This window comes from Suncus etruscus, chromosome 5, assembly GCF_024139225.1.
Source record: "Suncus etruscus isolate mSunEtr1 chromosome 5, mSunEtr1.pri.cur, whole genome shotgun sequence".
Lineage (NCBI taxonomy): Eukaryota > Metazoa > Chordata > Mammalia > Eulipotyphla > Soricidae > Suncus > Suncus etruscus.
The window spans coordinates 2,515,551-2,534,371 of NC_064852.1; the positions used below are offsets into that span (position 1 = coordinate 2,515,551).

At 42.6% G+C, this 18,821-nt stretch overlaps 1 protein-coding gene across 1 annotated transcript; it reads left to right on the plus strand.

Annotated features, from left to right (window-relative positions):
- PSMD5 (proteasome 26S subunit, non-ATPase 5) lies at window positions 1–18,821 on the plus strand. Its single transcript, XM_049773070.1, has 9 exons — window positions 1–176; window positions 2,086–2,230; window positions 3,795–3,908; window positions 4,627–4,755; window positions 8,697–8,949; window positions 10,775–10,966; window positions 14,715–14,824; window positions 15,787–15,927; window positions 18,273–18,821. The coding sequence occupies exons 1-9, from the start codon at window positions 1–3 to the stop codon at window positions 18,528–18,530; spliced, it is 1,518 nt and encodes a 505-aa protein (XP_049629027.1). The 3' UTR covers window positions 18,531–18,821.

Below are 18,821 nucleotides of genomic sequence, written 5' to 3' on the forward strand. Positions count from 1 at the left end.
ATGGCGGCGCAGGTGTTGGCGCTGCTGCGCGCCTTGTCGGGGCCGGAGGCGCCGCTGGAGGAGCTGCGCGCGCTGCACTCGGCGCTGCAGGCCGTGCCCCTGGGCGAGCTGCGCGAGCGGGCGGACGACCTGCGCCTGGGCCCGCTCTTCGCCCTCCTGGGCCCCGGCAGCCGACGGTGAGGGCCCTGCGAGCACTGGGCCGGGAGCACTGGGCAGGGGCCGGGCCGGGCCAGAGCGACATAGGCACACGCATGCGCACACATATACACACATGCGTACCAGTCTATGATCCCTTTTGTATTTGCATCAAAGGAAGCGTCCCTTGACAGGGTTCTTGTGTCCCTCCCTACAAAGTGGGTCTTTTCCTTCCCCCCCCATTGCGTTATTCTGACTTATTACTAAAAAATATTTTAAAGAGAAAAACAGGAGGGGAAACTTGTCTTGTTGCTGAGTCATTGTTTGTTTGTTCCATTGGACATACCACTGTTTATCACCTTATCCAATTATGAGCTTTTTTTTTTTTTTTTTTTTGGTGGTGGTGGTTCTTGGGGGTATGTATGCCCACACTTGGCAGTACCCCAAGCTTACTCCTGGCTCTGTATGCAAGTATTACTCCTAGTGGAGTTTAGGGTACCAGAGATCAAAACCAGGTTGGCCGTGTCTGTGCAAGACAAATGCCCTACTATTTCTCCATCCTCTGTCTGTACAGTTACAGTCTTTTAAAATATTTTTCAATGGGGTACCAGAGCAATAGCAAATTGCCGGCCCAGGATGGACCCAGGTTCAATGTCTAGTGTTCCATATGGTCCCCCGGCCTGCCAGGAGTGATTTCTGAGCACAGAGCCAAGAGTAACTGAATGTTTTGGGTTTTTATTGGTTTTTGTTTTTTATTTTAGTTAAACTGGAGCTTCTTTCTCTAACATTGATAGACTTTTTGGGCCACACCCAGCAGTGCTCAGGAATTTAGATCTGACTTTGCATTCAGGCATCACTCTTGGTGGGCTCAGGGAGTGAAGGAGTGATGAGGATTGAAGTCTTGTTGGCTACCTGCAACATTCTACCTACTACACTATCATCCCAGCCCCTGCTTTAAATATCTTCTTCATGGTATTACTGTTGCGTTGTGACAAAAATATAAATTTCCTAACATGTATCAGGATATGGGTTCTGTATACTTGTTTCTTTTTTTTTTTTTTTTTTGGCATTTTTGCCTTTTGCCTTTTCTTTTTTCCTTTTTTTCTTTTTTCTTTTTTTTTTTTTCTTTTCCCCATTTTGAGGACTGCTCAGCTATAGCTGTGTTCATGACTTACTCCTGGCTCTGAGCTCAGGGATCACCCCTGGTGGGGTTCAGGAACCATGTTGGATGCTGTAGATCGAACCTGGGTTGGCTGTGTTTGGTTACCTACTTTATTCTCATTCTGACCCCAGTTATACCAGTTACTTTTTATTTTTAATGAGTGACTGTCTCATATGGTTGAACCTTTTATTTGATACTGCTCTCCTACCTAGAAGACTTTTTCCAGGTAGCTCCCATTTTTACAAAATTTAGCTTAGGCGTCACATGAAGATAAAGTGATGATGAGTTGGCATGCATGCATATAGGAAGTCCAGGTTTGACCCCTGGCACTGCTTGGTCCCCCAAGGAGACTCCTAGGAGCAACCTCTTAAACACCAAGTGTTCACTATATATGACACAAAATCTAAAGGTAAATACATTTAAAAATTTGGCTTGGGTATTACTCCTCTGGTTGCTTTAATTTTTCTGTACTGTTCTTTTCTGAGTTCTCACAGCATCCCTTTAAACTAATTATAGCATTTTTCTACCTATAATATAGTTTCTATTTTTTCTATTCCTTCCATAGACTAAGTTCCTTGAAGTTAGAAAAATTATATATCTCCTTTGTAGTGTCAGCAAAGACATGGCATATAATACTTAGTGGATGTCAAACAAATCTATAGAGGCTGTTATTTTAAAATGAGGTCTTTGTGTATGAGATGAGTTGAACCAGGTTTCAGAATTTATTAGGTGGTGGTTTCCTACTCATACAGGGCTTGAACTAATGAACTATGTTACATCTCTTCTAGGGAACAAACTACTTTGTGTGTATCTATTCTAGAGAGATTGCTCCAAGCTGTGGAACCAGTTGATGTGGCTAGGAACTTCAGAGTTGACCTGCAGAAAGGACTGGCTCACCCCAGTGATTCTGTAAAAACCCTCACTCTGTCACAGGTATGAACTTTTACTATAATACAAGAACACTGTTTAGTGATGACCCATTCTGAGCACGGCTCTGTGTTGGTTGCAGAAAATGAAAGATGAGGAAAACATGATTTTTATATGTCCCTAGGAAGTATCTAGTCTGTTTCTGTTGCACACAGCTAACTATACTCTGAAGAGTACAAGTAAAACAACAAGTGCCATCTGAATCATTTACTGACTGAGTCCCTTTTTATAATGCCATATGCTAGTAGAGCTACTAAGATAAACCAGTTTTTTCCCTTGGCGTGGTCTCTTTATCTAGAGAAAAGAATTGCCATGTTAGATCCTGTTATGATGGCATGAATGAAATGCTATTGTAAAGATAGACTAAACCAATAAAAGCCCTGTTATTTGGGTGAAGCGCTGATGCTGCTGAATTTCTTGTTAAAATGTTAGGGCCTTAGCATATACAATCCAAAAGATTTGCTGATTTTCCTTTTCTCTAAGGCGTTTGTCAAAAAGAGGGAAAGTATCAACTTATCCTTTGACCATTTTTTGTACTGGACACTATCCTAAGTTCTTTATCATATTCAGTAACACATAATTTTTTCACATAATTTTCTTAACTGTCTTTAATCTAGCATTATACCACCTATTAAATAAGAAATTATGTGTACAGAAATAACATAATTTTCCCATGATCAATATAAGTGATATAACTAGAGTCTGTTTTCACTGGGTTTCACTATTTATTTTATTTTATTTAATTTTTGGGGGGATTTTTGGTTTTTGGGTCACACCCGGCAGTGCTCAAGGGTTAGTTACTCCTGGCTCTACGCTCAGAAATCGCTCCTGGCAGGCTCGGGGGACCATATGGGATGCTGGGATTGGAACCACAGTCCCTCTGCATGGAAGGCAAACGCCCTACCTTCATGCTATCTTGCCGGCCCTGCTTTATTTCTTTTTTTAAAAACAATATCACATATAGTTTGGCTTTAATAAATGTAGCAAGAGGCCAGAGTGATAGTACATAGGCCATTTGCCTTGTATAACACCCAGGTTCAATTCCTGGCACCCCATATGATCCCTCGAGCAGGAGTGTTCTCTTGAGCACAGCTGGATGTGGTCCAAAACCCAAAAGAATAAAAAATTAAAAATATGTGAGACTAGTTAGAATATTTTCCTTCCTTTTTGTTGTAGTGTTCGGTAGTTAAGAACTTATAGTGCCAGAGCTCACAAACTTGATTATGTGTGATAGTTTTTCACACTTAGTTCTGGTGCACTGAAAGATTGCAACTTGTTGTGGCACCAACGTCACAACTGCAGCACTGGAGCTGCCCTCAACAGTGTGGGGTGGTGTTTGCGATCACATTTGTAGCAGCTTCACACATTGAAGGCAAGTGTTTTACTACTGAGCCACGTCCATAGGCCCTGACATTTAGAATGACGCGTCTTACTGTCATCAGCTAAAGTGATTAAGAATCGGCTAAAAAATTAAATTTAATAAAAATAATCCTAAAATAATTCCCCTTTGTTTGCTCACCCCTTGTCCTGCATTGGAAGAATATTTTTGATTGTCTCTTTTTTCTTTCAGGTTGGAAGAATTGTTGAAAGTTCTGATGCAGTCACTGAGATTTTAAACAACGCTGAATTATTAAAACAAATTGTTTATTGCATTGGTGGAGAAAATCTGTCTGTTGCTAAAGCGGTGAGTCAGCTAGAGCCACAGCATAAACAGGTAGAAATGTAAGTGTCCATAGGGACAAAGAAAGGCTTTTTGGATTGCAAGATAAGGCTTAAAGCGATTTATGCTATTGAGTTTGCAACCTCTTTTAGATGATAGCAGATGGTACATCCCTTCTGGTTTCTAAAATATACTTACTTGGGGCCGGAGCAATAGCACCAACAGTAAGGTGTTTGCCTTGCACACGACCAACACAGGACCTACGGTGGTCCGAATCCCGGCATCCCATATGGTCCCCTGTGCCTGCCAGGAGCGATTTTTGAGCACACAGGCAGGAGTAAACCCTGAGCACCGCCGGGTGTGATCCAAAAACCAATATATATATCCCTTACTGTTTGATAAGACAAATCTTATATAATTTCTATATATCAAAAATTAATCTTTTTTGTGGGCCAGAGCAGTGGCGCAAGTGGTAGGGCGTTTGCCTTGCATGCACTGAGCTAGGACGGACCGTGGTTCAGTCCCCCGAGCCAGGAGTGATTTCTGAGTTCATAGCCAGGAGTAACCCCTGCGCGTCACTGGATGTGGCCTAGAAATAAATAAATAAAATAAATAATAAATAAATAAAATAGAGTGCATGCTCATAAGGCCATGTCCATTATATACACAGATTTTCATTTCAGTATTAAATAGATGCTAGTGATCTGTATTTGAATAACTTAAGGGTTTTTTTTCTTCTAAGGCCATTAAATCTTTGTCAAGGGTATCACTAACTCAAACTGGACTGGAGGCTTTATTTGAAAGTGATCTGCTAGATGATTTGAAAAACGTAATGAAAACAAATGACATTGTTCGGTACAGAGTCTATGAGGTAAGTGAAGCCCTACACTCTGCTCTCAGAAAGGCAGAAGACAGTGACACTGGCAGCAGAATGACTCCCTGAGCCAGGGATTTAGTGGTAGTGGCAAAGTGTTTACCTGCCATACTTAAGGCCTAGGTTCAAAACTTTTTTAAAGATGTCTCCTTTTGTACGTGTTTATAAAGAATACGATTTGTGGAGTCAGAACAATAATAGTGCTGTGGGAGGAAGATTGCCTTGCATACAGCCGACCCAGACTCAGTGAATTCCAGCATCCCATGTTTAGCATACCTGAGCCCTCCAGGACTAATCCTTGGGCACTGCCAGGTTTGGCCCCCAAAAAGCAAACAAATATGATCTGTGCTAAACCTTGCTACTTGCTCTGACCATAAGAACAACTCAGCCCAATGTGTGAGATACTCATATAAAAATATGTACAGAGCAACACATGAATGATTTCTAAGAAAGGAGATAACATATCAAACCAGGCAGGAATAATTTACAGTTACAGTAATAGTAGTAATAGAAATGGCTATCATTGGGCCAGAGTGATAGCACTGTTAGGGCGTTTGCTTGGCACACAGCTGGCCCGGGACAGACCGGGTTTCAATCCCTGGCATCCCGTACGTCCCTCAGCCTGTCTAGAGCTCTTTCTGAGCGCAGAGCCAGGAGTCCCTGAGTGCTGTTGGGTGTGGCCCCAAAACAGCAACAACAACTAAACAAATGACAATCATATCTGCCTGTTTTGTGCTGAGTACTTGCTGAGTCCTCACTTCTATTGTCTTCGGTTCTCATATGTGTTATTAAGCTCAGTGTTGATTAATCCCTCTCCTGCTAGCAGTGAATAGCTGCATATTCAAAGTGGAATTCTCTAATCTTAATTTCCTCTTTAGAACACTTTTCCATTAATCCTGATAATACTGTTATTGTTTTCCTCCTTCTCTAGCAGTTCTGAGTCCTGCTGTGTTGAACTTTTACTTTTGGATTGCAGAGTAATTTAACAAGCTCTGTTCTCACTGTACTGTAGATTGGCTATTTTCTAAGTAGCTTTATTCACTTCTCACCTGTGTGGTTACTTTTCCATAGACCCACAACGCAGATATTTCTTCTATGCTCAGACCTTCATGTCCTTTTACTTACTCTCATTCTTACGTATATTATAGTTTCCTCATTTATGCTCAAACTAAACTAATTGTAATCCGCTCAGTAATGCATGACCCAATAGAAAAGCTGAAAACTTTCAGGTCCACGAAATAGCCTAGCCCTAGACACCCACTCACTCCCAACCCCACCCCACTTATATACTTATATATAATATATATTAAAAAAAAAACAGCTATTATAAAAATAAGCATCAGGGTAATGGAGAGATAATACAGCTAGTAAGGTGCTTGCCTTACACTTAGCTAACCTGGCTTTAATCACTGGTATCTCATACGGTCCCCTGAGCACCACCAGGTGTAATTTAGGACTACAAAGCAGGAGCAACCCCTGAACATGAACCAGGATGGCCCAAAAACAACAATAAGAAACAGTAAAAGGAAAAACTGCTTACAGAAAACTGCTGCTTATTAGAATATACTCATTATTGGCTTTGTTTTCTCTGCCATGTATCCATTCATCAATTAGAAAATCATGTCAGTTTTATTGAAACTGCATTTTTCTTCTTTTTTTTTTAATCCTGGCTCTGCACTCAGAAGTCACTCCTGGCAGGCTCAGGGAACCATATAGGATGCTGGGGATTGAACCCAGGTCTGTCCCAGGTTGGCCGCATGCAAGGCAAATGCCCTGCCTCTGCTATCACTCCGGCCCAGGCATTCTAACTTTGTTTATTTTGTTTTACTTTATGTTAAAATGTTTATTTTACTCTTAAGCTGCCATTATATTAGTCTCAGTGAGGTATTCCATTTGCCTCATCTCTTCTCATCTCTTTGTACCACAAATCTTTTATATTCATATGCAATCATAATGATCCTTTTATAATCCATTTTGATTCTGTCTTTGCTGTATTTAATGTTCTTTAGTCCTCTTCAGGATTTCTCAGTAAGGTCTCAGAATATACTTGATTGACTAAGGGAATGAATGACTGGTAGAATGCATAAAGTAATGTTGCTGTTTTATACTTTATAGTCTGATTGATGCTTGCTGTCTTTGTTGTTGTTTGTTTTGAGGCCACACCCAATGACGCTCAGAAATCGCTCTGGCTTGGGGGACTTTATGGGACTCAGAGGGATCAAAGCGCTGTCCCTCCTAGGTCAGCCGCATGCAAAGCAAACGCCTTACTGCTACACCACTGCTCCAGTCCCTGCTTTCTTTTTCTTCTTTTTTTTTTTTTTTTTTTTTTTTTTGTTTTTGGGTCACACCTGGCAGCACTCAAGGGTTACTCCTGGCTCTACGCTCAGAAATCGCTCCTAGCAGGCTTGGAGGACCCTATGGGATGCCGGGATCCAAACCACAGTTCTTCTGTATGCAAGGCAAATGCCTACCGCTGTGCTATCTCTCTGGCCCCAACTTTCTTTCTTTTTAAATGTACAGCAACATCCAGGTGTAAAAGAGTTTGTGTGAAAGTAGTGTTTTATGTATTTGACAAAGTTTCTCTACTAGTGAAAACAAATTATGGATTTTAAAAAGTCACTTATTGAGTCAGAAAGAAAGTTCAAGAGAATAGAGCATGCGTTTGTACCCAGGAGTCTGAGTTCAATCCCTTGCACGATGCATGGTCCCCAGATCACTGGCGGGAGTGACACCTGAAAACAAACCAGAATTGATCCCAAAGCACTGTGGGGTTTGGTCCTAAACAGAAAACAATTAGTAGAGCAAACAGGGGGAAACGTGTATGTCTCTGGCCTCGATGGGGAACCGAGAGCTCTTAGAAGTTAAGGAGACTCTCTTTTCCCTTCCAGCAGCTGGCTCATTCTTGTTATCGCCCAGAGGAAATGTTTGAAAGGAAACTTTTAACTTTTTAATACCTCAGAGGTTCTTTCTTTTTTTTTTTTTAAAGCATTTTATATATAAAAAAACGACCCTTCACCAGTGCAATATTCCCATTACCAATGTCCCAAGTGTCCCTCCTCCCCACCCCATAACTTGCTCCATTCAGCAAGAGAGAGTCCATTTGTTTGCCTTTCCCTGCAAGTTTGCTAGCCCCATCCCTAAACAATATCAATTGCTAGTTCAACCGATAATAATCAGCTAGTAAAACAACCTGATATATTTTAACCAAAAGCATTTTAGGTTAGAGCACTTTAAAATTTTTGTTGGTTTGTTTTTGGGTCACACCTAGCAGCGCTCAGGGGTTACTCCTGGGTCTATGCTCAGAAGTCTCTCCTGGCAGGCACGGGGGACTATATGAAATGCCAGAGATCGAACCACTGTTCACCCTGGGTCGGCTTCGTGCAAGGCAAATGCCCTAGCATTGTGATATCTTTCCAGCCCCTACAAAGAACTTTTAATTGACTTTCAATCACAATGTTCTACCACCCATCCCTTTACCAGTGTAAACTTCCTACCACCAGTGTCCTAGTTTTCCTCCTCTGACCCCCTTCCAATAGATCTTGTGCCTGTACGTTGCAGACATTGAGGACATCAATAAACAAAGTAAACAACAAAAAGACAATGAAGTTTTCAGTTATAGAAAGTGCCTAGACCTCCGTTTAATTAATTAATTAATTAATTAATTAATCAATTAATTAATTAATTCTTGGGGCAGAGAGATAGCACAGCAGTAGGGCTTTTGCCTTGCAGGCAGCTGGTCAAGGACAGACAGTGGTTCGAATCCCGGCATCTCATATGGTCCCCAATGCCTGTCAGGAGCGGTTTCTGAGCACAGAGCCACGAGTAATCTCTGAGTGCTGCCAGGTGTCCCAAAAATTTAAAAAAAAAAAATTTAAATCTAATAGGTTTGCCACAACTTTGACCTATCTGTTTTGTTTTGTTTTTTTCTTTTCTTTCAGTTAATTGTGGAGATTTCTTCTACATCACCAGAATCTTTAAACTATTGTACCACTAGTGGATTGATAACTGAGCTCCTCAGAGAGCTGACTGGCGAAGATGTGCTGGTCAGAGCTACATGTATAGAAATGGTGACATCATTGGCACAATCTCACCATGGACGACAGTATCTTGCTCAAGAAGGAGTGATTGACCAGATTTCCAATATAATTGTGGGGGCAGAGTCAGACCCTTTCTCTAGCTTCTATTTGCCAGGTAAGAATTATTAATGCCTGTGAAAACGACGATGATGTTTTATTTCTGTGATATCACATGGATTGTTTCCTTTATGCCTGTTTCCGTTTAAAAGTTTGTTTATTAATTTTGGGGGGGGGGGGCCGGCGAGATAGCATGGAGGTAAGGCACTTGTCTTCCATGCAGAAGGACGATGGTTCGAATCCCGACATCAGATATGGTCCCCTGTGCCTGCCAGGGGCGATTTCTGAGCATAGAGCCAGGAGTAACCTCTGAGTGCTACCGGGTATGACCCAAAAACCAAAAAAAAAAAAAAAGTGTGTGTGTTTGTTTTGGACCCTGTCTGAGGTGCTAGGAGTTAAGTCCAGCGATTAGGGTCACTCCCAGTATTGCAGGAGAACCATGTGGTGTTGGAAGTGAACTGGGGAATCTTACATGCGGATCATGTGCTCCAGTGTTGAGTCATCTCTGAAGCCCCTGTAGATGATCCCCTTTAGAGAAATGTCTTCTGGAAACCAAGATTGTGACTCAGGAACAGCTGATGCCTCTAGTGTGTGAGGCCCTGGGAGCCATGTACTATTGAGTCTCATTTTCTGAAAATAGTTCCTAGTTAGAGCATTCGTTTCCTTTACATCGTAGTCAAAAAAAAAAAATGAAGGTACAAATATGAGCAATGATACTTACAGTATAGTTCAGAGACTTGTCAGATCCTGAATTGGAATTTTTATTTTCCCTTGCTTTTTGGGCCATACCTGGTGATGCTCAGGGGTTACTCCTGGCTGTGTGCTCAGAAATCGCTCCTAGCCAGGGGGCCATATGGGACATGGGGGGATCGAACTAAGGTTCATCCTAGGTTACTGCGTGGAAGGCAAACGCCCCACTGCTTGCGCCACTGCTCCAGCCCCCCTTGAGTTGGAATCTTTAATATAGACTTTACTTCAGCCATTATTTTTTCTTTTCTTTTTTTTCTTTTTATTTTGGTTTTTGGATCATACCCGGCAGCGCTCAGGGGTTACTCCTGGCTCTACACTCAGAAGTTTCTCCTGGCAGGCTCAGGGAACCATATGGGATGCTGGGATTCGAGCCACCGTCCTTCTGCATGCAAGGCAAATGCCTTACCTCGTGCTATCTCTCCGGCCCCTGTTTTTCCTTTTTGTGAGGCCACACCTAGCAAAGCTCAGGGGTTACTCATGTCTCTGTACTTAGGAATCAAATGACATAAGGGCCCTTAAGCACTACTAGGAATCACTCCTGAGCACAGACCCAGGAATAACCTTGGAGTATCTCAGGTGATAACCAAAAAATCTTCCTCAAATCTCTCCACACACCCCCATTTTTTGTTTGTTTGGTTGGTTGTAGCTCAGTGGTAGAGTGCCATAGCTTTGATTGTACCCTGAAAACAAAACTCCCCCCTATTGTTGATTTTATTTGGTTTTTGGTTTGGGGCCCATACCTGGCAGTGATCAGGGCTAATTCTTGGCACTGTTCGGGGTGGGGGGGGGTAATGGAAACTAGGTTGACTGCATGCAATGCAAATGCCCTTCCTGCTCTACTATTGCTCAGGTCCTCCTCCTAAAAATAGTTTTAGATTTGTCTTTCTACCGTTTATATCCACTAATCCTTATTCTTTGTTCTCCCTCTTACAGAGGACAGCTATATTTGGATCCCACTATATTGAAATGGGGTTTCTTTCTTAGTTGCCTCACATCACTCAATTCTTAAGTCTCTCCTAATTTCCAAACAACACAGTACATAACCTTTCTTTTCTTTCTGACCAATAGTGAAGGTATAGGACTCAAATGGTTTGTTCCTCCTTTATAAAGTCTGTTTTTATAAATGTCTTTAGGATTTGTGAAGTTTTTTGGAAACCTAGCTGTCATGGATAGTCCTCAACAGATATGTGAGCGTTATCCAGTCTTTGTGGAAAAAGTCTTTGAAATGACTGAGAGTCAGGACCCCACCATGGTTGGCGTAGCCGTGGACACCATTGGAATCCTGGGATCTACGGTGGAAGGGAAACAGGTTTTACATAAAGCAGGTGGGTGAGACTATTGTGGCTTTTTTGGGGAATATTTTAGTTATTGATGAGGATCAAATATATTGTAGAATCTTTACAGTTGATCTTTTACAATGGTTTCAAACTCATTTATTAAAAAAAACAACTAATTATAGTGGGTGGGTTTGTTTGTTTGGTTGGTTGGTTGGGCTTGGTTGATTGGTTTTTGGTTGGTTTTTTGGGCTACACCTGGTGGCACTCAGGGGTTACTCTTAGCTCTGTGCTCAGAAATCGCTCCTGGCTTGAGGGACCATATGGGGTGCCGGGGGATCAAACTCATGTCCATACTCAGTCAACCATGGGCAAAGCAAATGCCCTACCATGTGTTACCTCCCCAGCCTGTTTGTTTTACTTGATCAAAACTGATTCCCTCTATATTTTTCATGAGCAGTATTTGGCACAAATACCACAAACTAGAGTTAAAAACCCTGGATTTGTTTCAGTTCTAACTGTAGTGTTTTAAACTTAATTTACTCGCTTTACCTTTCTAGGATTTTTCCCTTTATGACAATAGCAGAACTGCTTCTCGGTGCTGTATTGAACATTTAATAAATGGGCATGTTCTATGTTTATGATGCTGAGGAAGTAAAAACAATTCATTGCAACACTTTCTGTAATGAATGATACTTTCATGATATATTTATGCAATGAATTCTGTTTCTTGTGGAGCCTCCCAAGTGCTCAGGGTGCCAACCCAGCTAAAAAGCAGTACTTGGTGCCCTCTAGGGCCACATCCAGTGATGCTTGGGCGCCTCCAGGATTCTCCTGGTGATGCTAGACTTGGGAGGACATCTGGTGCTGTGGATTGAGCCAGGGTGTTTTAGGTGCATGAAGGCCCTGCACTATGAATCTTGTGACTTCCAAGCCAAAAAATGCAGCACTATTAAACCCTAGTAGGAGCAGGTAATGAAGATTATTATTCTGTTCTGTATCAATTAGTATACTTAGTATATCCACTCTTTTTGGGGCAAGGGGTCACATCCAGTGGTGCTCGGGTTACTTATGGCTCTGCGCTCAGAAATCGCTCCTGGCAGGCATGGGGACCATACGGATGTCCAGGAATCTAACTGGGATCCATTCGGGGTTGGACACATGCAAGGCAAACACCCTACTGCTGTACTATCGCTCCAGCTCATTATAAGTGATATTTTATAGACCTGTGGTGAGGATTAGCTATTATTTTTGCTTTTTTCTTGTTGTGTTGCCACGCCTAGGCTGTGTTCAGACTTAATCCTGGCTCTCTAGTCAGGGATCACTTCTGGTGGGATTTGCGGGGCCATATATAGTGCTGGAGATTTAATCCAGATTGGTTGCTGCAAGGCAAGTGCCCTACCCACTGCAGTACCTTTCCAGTCCCTAAGAATAATCATTCCCATTTTAGAGATAAAGTAGCTGGAATTCAGAGAAGTTAAGAATGTTTTCTAGGGGCCGGGCGGTGGCGCTAAAGGTAAGGTGCCTGACTTGCCTGCGCTAGCCTTGGACGGACCGCGGTTCGATCCCCCGGTGTCCCATATGGTCCCCCAAGCCAGGAGCAACTTCTGAGCACATAGCCAGGAGTAACCCCTGAGCGTTACCGGGTGTGGCCCAAAAAAACCAAAAAAAAAAAAAAAAAAAAAGAATGTTTTCTAGGTTTAAACAGTCTGCTTTAAGGGCTGAGTGCTTACTTTGTAAGTAAGTGATTCAGTCCCAGGCACTGCATGGTCTCCTGAGCATTGCTAGGAGCAAAGCTCAAGTACATATTCAGGTGTAACTCCTGAGAACCATTGGGTATGGCCCTTTCAAAGATAAGATCATGCAGACTATGAGGCAGGTGCTACTTTTCAATAGATCCTCTGTACTTCACGTTATATATATTGGCTTGGGGCTTGTCACTTGAACTCTGCATGTTGTTTTTATGTTACGGGCCCGGTGAGGTGGCGCTAGAGGTAAGGTGTCTGCCTTGCAAGCACTAGCCAAGGAAGGACCAAGGTTCAATCCCCCGGCGTCCCATATGGTCTCCCCAAGCCAGGGGCAATTTCTGAGCGCTTAGCCAGGAGTAACCCCTGAGCATCAAACGAGTATGGCCCCAAAAACAAAAAAAAAAAAAGTTTTTGTGTTACTTTAGCTTAGCTTGATAGGGGTCATAGTATACTTCCTTGTTGGCTTTATACCTTTAGGATAGCATTTGTTAAAATAAAAAATAAGTGGGCCGGAGAGATAGCACAGCAGTAGGGCATATGCCTCACACACAGCTGATCCAGAATAGGTGGTGGTTTGAATCCCAGCATCCCATAGGGTCCCCTGTGCCTGCCAGGAGCGATTTCTGAGCACAGAGCCAGGAGGAACCCATGAGTGCTGCTGGGTATGACCCCTCCCAAAAAAAAAAAAAAAAAAGAATAAGCATATACAAGGATGCAGAGAAATTAGATCTCTTGTACTGATCTATTAGGAATGTAAAATGGTACATCTACCACCAAAAAAAAATATATTGTGGTGACTCCCAAAACATTCAAACAGGTGGAATCAGTGTATGGTGCAGTTCTTCTGTGTATATACCCAAAAGAATTGAAAGCAAACACACACACACACACACAACCCTGTTTTCATAACAGCACCATTCAAAATAGGCGAAAGGGTGACTACTACCTAGATGTTTACCAAGAGATGAAAAGATGATGGTATTAATGTAATGGAATTGAGCCTTAATTAAAAAGGAAAGAAATTATTATATATGCAACAGCATGGAGAAACTACAGATGTGCTATATGAAATAAGTCATATGCAAAAGGACAAATATTGTATGATTCCACACATTCAGGGTGACAAGTTAAATATGTAAAGATAGGTAGAATAGTGGTTGTTAGGGGAAGAGGCCCGAGTATAGACTTAAGGTTTGTTTTTGTTTTGGGGTCATACCCAGCTATGCTCTAGGGTTGCTCTTGGATCTGAGCTCAGGAATCACTCCTGGCAGGAGGTGGGGGCTCATCGGGGATTCCAGGGATCAAACCTGGGTCTTCCCTACCCACTGTACTATCACTCTGGTCCCAGATTTAAGGTTTTAGATAATTAAAAAAAAAAAGTGCTGGGGTCGGAGAGATAGCATGGAGGTAAGGTGTTTGCCTTGCATGCAGAAGGTCAGTGGTTCGAATCCTGGCATCCCATATGGTCCCCTTAGCATGCCAGGAGCAATTTCTGAGCATAGAGCCAGGATTAACCCCTGAGTGCTGCTGGGTGTGACTCAAAACAAACAAAAAAAGTTCTGTGGGATTGGAGTGATAGTACAACGGGTTAGGTGTTTGACTTGCTCACAGCCAACCCGGGTTCAATGCTGGCATCCCATATGGTCCCCTGAGCTGGCCAGGAATGATTTCTGAATGGTCCCCTGAGCTGGCCAGGAATGATTTCTGAGTGCAGAGTCTGAATTAAGCGTTGAGCACTGTTGTTGAGGCCCACGAATAAATTAAAAAATACAAATTGAAAATAAAAGTTCTAGGGTCCGGAGCGATAGTACAGCAGTAGGCGCTTGCCTTGCACGTGGCTGACCCAGGACTGACCCTGGTTCCATCTCCAGCATCCCATATGGTCCCCTGAGCACCACCAGGTGTGACTCCCCAAATAGAAAAAAAAAGTTTTAGATATGGTTAGTGTGAATAGTGGTGATGGCTGCACAACAGTGTGAATGTATTAATGCCATAAAATGTCTATGATATGTGTTTCCCCCATAATTAAAAAAAATCATCATCTTTCAAAGGAACGCACTTTGAACACTTGCTCATGAAAGTAGGATATCAAGTAAAGAATGCCTCAACAGAGCTCAAAATTAGGTGTTTGGATGCAATTTCATCTCTTCTTTATTTATCAGTAAGTGATTGGGAAATGTTCAGTAGATTATGTTTGGAAAATAAATTTGCCAACATAGTACCAGTTAATATAAATGTTGAGCACATAAATGCCATTTTACTCCTTTGGGGGCTTGGGGGTTGGATCACACCAGCAGCGGCACTCATGGTTCCTCCTGGCTCTGTGCTTGGAAATCAATCCTGGCAGGCACAGGGACCATATGGGAGGCCAGGATTCGAAGCACTGTCATCCTGAATCGGCTGCATGCAAGGCCAATGCCCTACTGCTGTGCTATCCTCTCCGGTCCACCATTTTACTCTTTTTTTTTTTGGGCCACACCCGGCGGTGCTCAGGGGTTCTTCCTGGCTGTCTGCTCAGAAATAGCTCCTGGCAGGCATGGGGACCACACGGGACACCGGGATTCGAACCAACCACCTTTGGTCCTGGATCGGCTTCTTGCAAGGCAAACGCCACTGTGCTATCTCTCTGGCACCATTTACTCTTAATAAAAGAAGATAATCCTCGTTATAGGGCCAGTGATGTTGGGTGGTGGGGTGGGTGTTGGGCCACATCCAGCAGAACTCAGGTTCTCTCTGGCTCTGCTCAGCAATGACTTTGACAGTGCCAGGGACCGTACTTGGCCAAGGGGGTTTGAGCTGGGATTAGTCACAGCAAGTCAAGTGCCTTACCTCTATTCTCTCTCGATGGCCTCTATTGACATATTTTTTAGAAGTATGGAATCATAAAATGTAAGAATTAGAGAGGACGGAGTACGTTAAGAGAGCTAGCTTCGTCACTTCCATCAGAAAACAAAGCTGAGGATATCTATCTGCACTAGGATTGGGGAATGGTATTCCAGAGTTTGCAGCAACCACACAGAATAAATGAATAGCAGCAACCACACAGAATAAATGAATAGAGTGTCATCAGAGGCCGGGTTTCTGACTCTCAAATGTCTTTAAATTTTTATTTTTCACCTGTAGCCTGAGCAGGAGACTGATGACCTCCTGAGGATGACAGAATCTTGGTTTTCTTCTTTATCACGAGATTCCTTGGAGCTCCTCCGGGGCATCAGCAATCAGCCTTTCCCTGAACTGCGGTGTGCGGCCTTAAAGGTGTTCACGGTAAGGGTGGGGAGATGGGATTGGCCATGGGGACATTGTATGCTGAATAAACTTTGTAGATCGCAGCGTCTACATAAACATTAAATATTTTAATTTTTTTTTAAAGTGCTCATAGTAAGTATGCTTTTCTTTTAGGAACTCTGCCACTTCAACACATGAGCAGTTACAGTGAGTCAGTCCGTAGGCTTTGCCCTGGATCTAGAAGTGCACATTTTAGTTTCTGTCCCCTGGTACCTTTAGGGAGGCAGGTGTGTGATGAGGGACAGATGAATCAACAGGCTGTTTCTGAAAAGAATTGTTCAGGTTATGGTAGAGTCGAAACACTTGTGGCAACAGAAGTTATTTCCAGATCCCTTTTCTACCATTGCCCTCTGGCACTTAATTCTTTACCTTTTTTGTTTGATTTTTATCCCAAGTGCGTTATTTACTCACTCTTTTCGCTTTTTGCTTTTGGATCATTTTGCCTCTTACTAGTTTTTCAAGGCCTAAATCAGGTATCTTTCCAGCAGTCTTTGATCAAACACACAGGTTGAATGCAGGAATGTCATTTATTTACATTTATTACAATTTACGTTTATTCACTCATTTAGTGAACATTTATTGAGCTTTTTTGGATTCCATAGTGTGTTTATGACAATAAAGAAAATATGCAAATATACAAAGATCTTCCTTTTAAGTAGTTTACTATCTAATGAGGGTCCCAGACAGTAAAGATAAGTATGAAGTAATAACATTATTATAGTGTGGTAAGGATTATATTTGTTTCCTACTTTATGTTGAAAATGTCTAGGCCGGAGAGATAGCATGGAGGTAAGGCATTTGCCTTTCATGCAGAACATCATTGGTTCAAATCCCGGCACCCCATATGGTCCCCTGAGCCTGCCAGGGGCGATTTCTGAGCGTGGAGCCTGGAGGATCCCTGAGCGCTGCCGGATATGACCCAAAAACTACCAAAAAAAAAAAGAAGAAGAAAATGTCTGTTTACTGGCTTATCTGTCTAGAAGACACAATATCAGATCTTTTTGTTTTGTTGTTGTTGTTGTTTTTGGGTCACACCCGGTGGTGTTCAGGGCTTATTCCTGTCTCTGTGCTCTGGGGTCACTTCTAGCACTGCTCAAAGAACTGTATGTGGTACCAGGAATCCAACTGGGGTCAGCTTCGGGCAAAACAAGCACTTAAATCCCCCATATTATCTTGACTGAAATCTTGGAGGGCTTATTCAAATGTAGATTCTGGCCCCCTCATGTGTTTTTTCATTACTAGATACTATAATTTACTTTTTGTTTGTTTGTTTGATTTTGGTCACACCAGTGATGCTTAGGGGTTATTCCTGGTACTCAGAAATTGCTCCTGGCTTGGGGGACCATATGGGATGCCGGTCCAACCTAGGTCAGTTGCATGCAAGGTAAATGCCCTACCGCTGAGCCACTGTTCTGGCCCCACTGTAATTTACTTTGTGTGTGTGTGTGTGGTTTTTTTGGGCCACACCCGGTAACTCTCGGGTTACTCCTGGCAATGCGCTCAGAAATCGCTCCTGGCTTGGGGGACCATATAAGACACCGGGGGATCAAACCACAGTATTTCCTAGGTTAATGCTTACAAGGCAGACGTCTTACTGCTAGCGCCACCACTATTTTTTATTTTTTTGTTCCATTTTTTGTTTTGTTCTTTGGTTTTGGGCCATACCTGGTGACACTCAGGTTACTCCTGGCTATGCGCTCAGAAATCGCTCCTGGCTTGGGGTACCATATAAGACACCGGGGGATCAAAATGTGGTCCATCCTAGGATGGTACAGACAAGACAGACACCTTACCGCTAATTTATTTTTATGTGCTTCCACTACTAGATATATATGTTGTAAATTCATAAGTGATAAACATTGTACACAAAGCTCTTAAATTTTTCTCTTTGGTTTTTGGGGCCACACTTGGCAGGACTCGGCTTACTCATGGCTCTATGTTTAAGAATTGTTCCTGGGTGGTGAAGTGATAGCACTGCGGTAAGGCGTTTGTTTTCCTTGCATGTGCCCAGCCTGGGTTTCATTCCCCGCATCCCATATGGTCCCCCAAGCCTGTCAGGAGCCATTTCTGAGCCCAGAGCCAAGAGTAACTAACCCCTGAGTGCCCCCAGGTGTGGCCCTAAAACAAAACAAACAAAAGAATTGTTTCTGGTGGTGCTTGTCTGAACCAGATGTGGTGCCAGGGAGCAAATTCAGCCATGTACAAGGCCTACTGTATTACCACTTGAACTCCAATTTTAGATTTTCTTAAATTAGATTCCCAAGGGGAAATTAACTTTTGCGAAATAAATGATTTATGTACGTTCTTTCTCCGTTCCATTTCAGGCCATGGCGAACCAGCCCTGGGCTCAGAAACTTATGTTTAATAGTCCAGGGTTTGTAGAATATGTGATGGACCGATCTGTGGAGCGTGACAAAACTTCAAAGGATGCCAAATATGAACTGGTGAAAGCACTTGCCAATTCCAAGACCATTGCCGAAATCTTTGGGAATCCAAATTACTTGAGGCTCAGAGCATACCTGAGTGAAGGTCCATACTACGTGAAGCCTGTCTCCGTGACTGCAGTAGAAGGAGCTGAGTGATTTCTTCTGGAGCCTTGACTACTGTCACTCAAACTTCCAAGGCACTTCATCGTGTTTTACAAAACAAAGACTTCCTTCCTTGCAGAATTATTATCGACTGTCTACTATAATTTTATTTTCAGCATTTTTGTTTTTCTATAGTGAAATACAATGCCGGGCCAGGAAAGCAAGCAAAATGTGCTTATGATTGAACTAGCTGTTTTCCAGAAAACTTTGACTGCCTTAATCTTGGAAAGAAAGTATTGTTCTCATCTCAGAAAATTTCCATGGACTTAGTCTTATTTAAAAGTT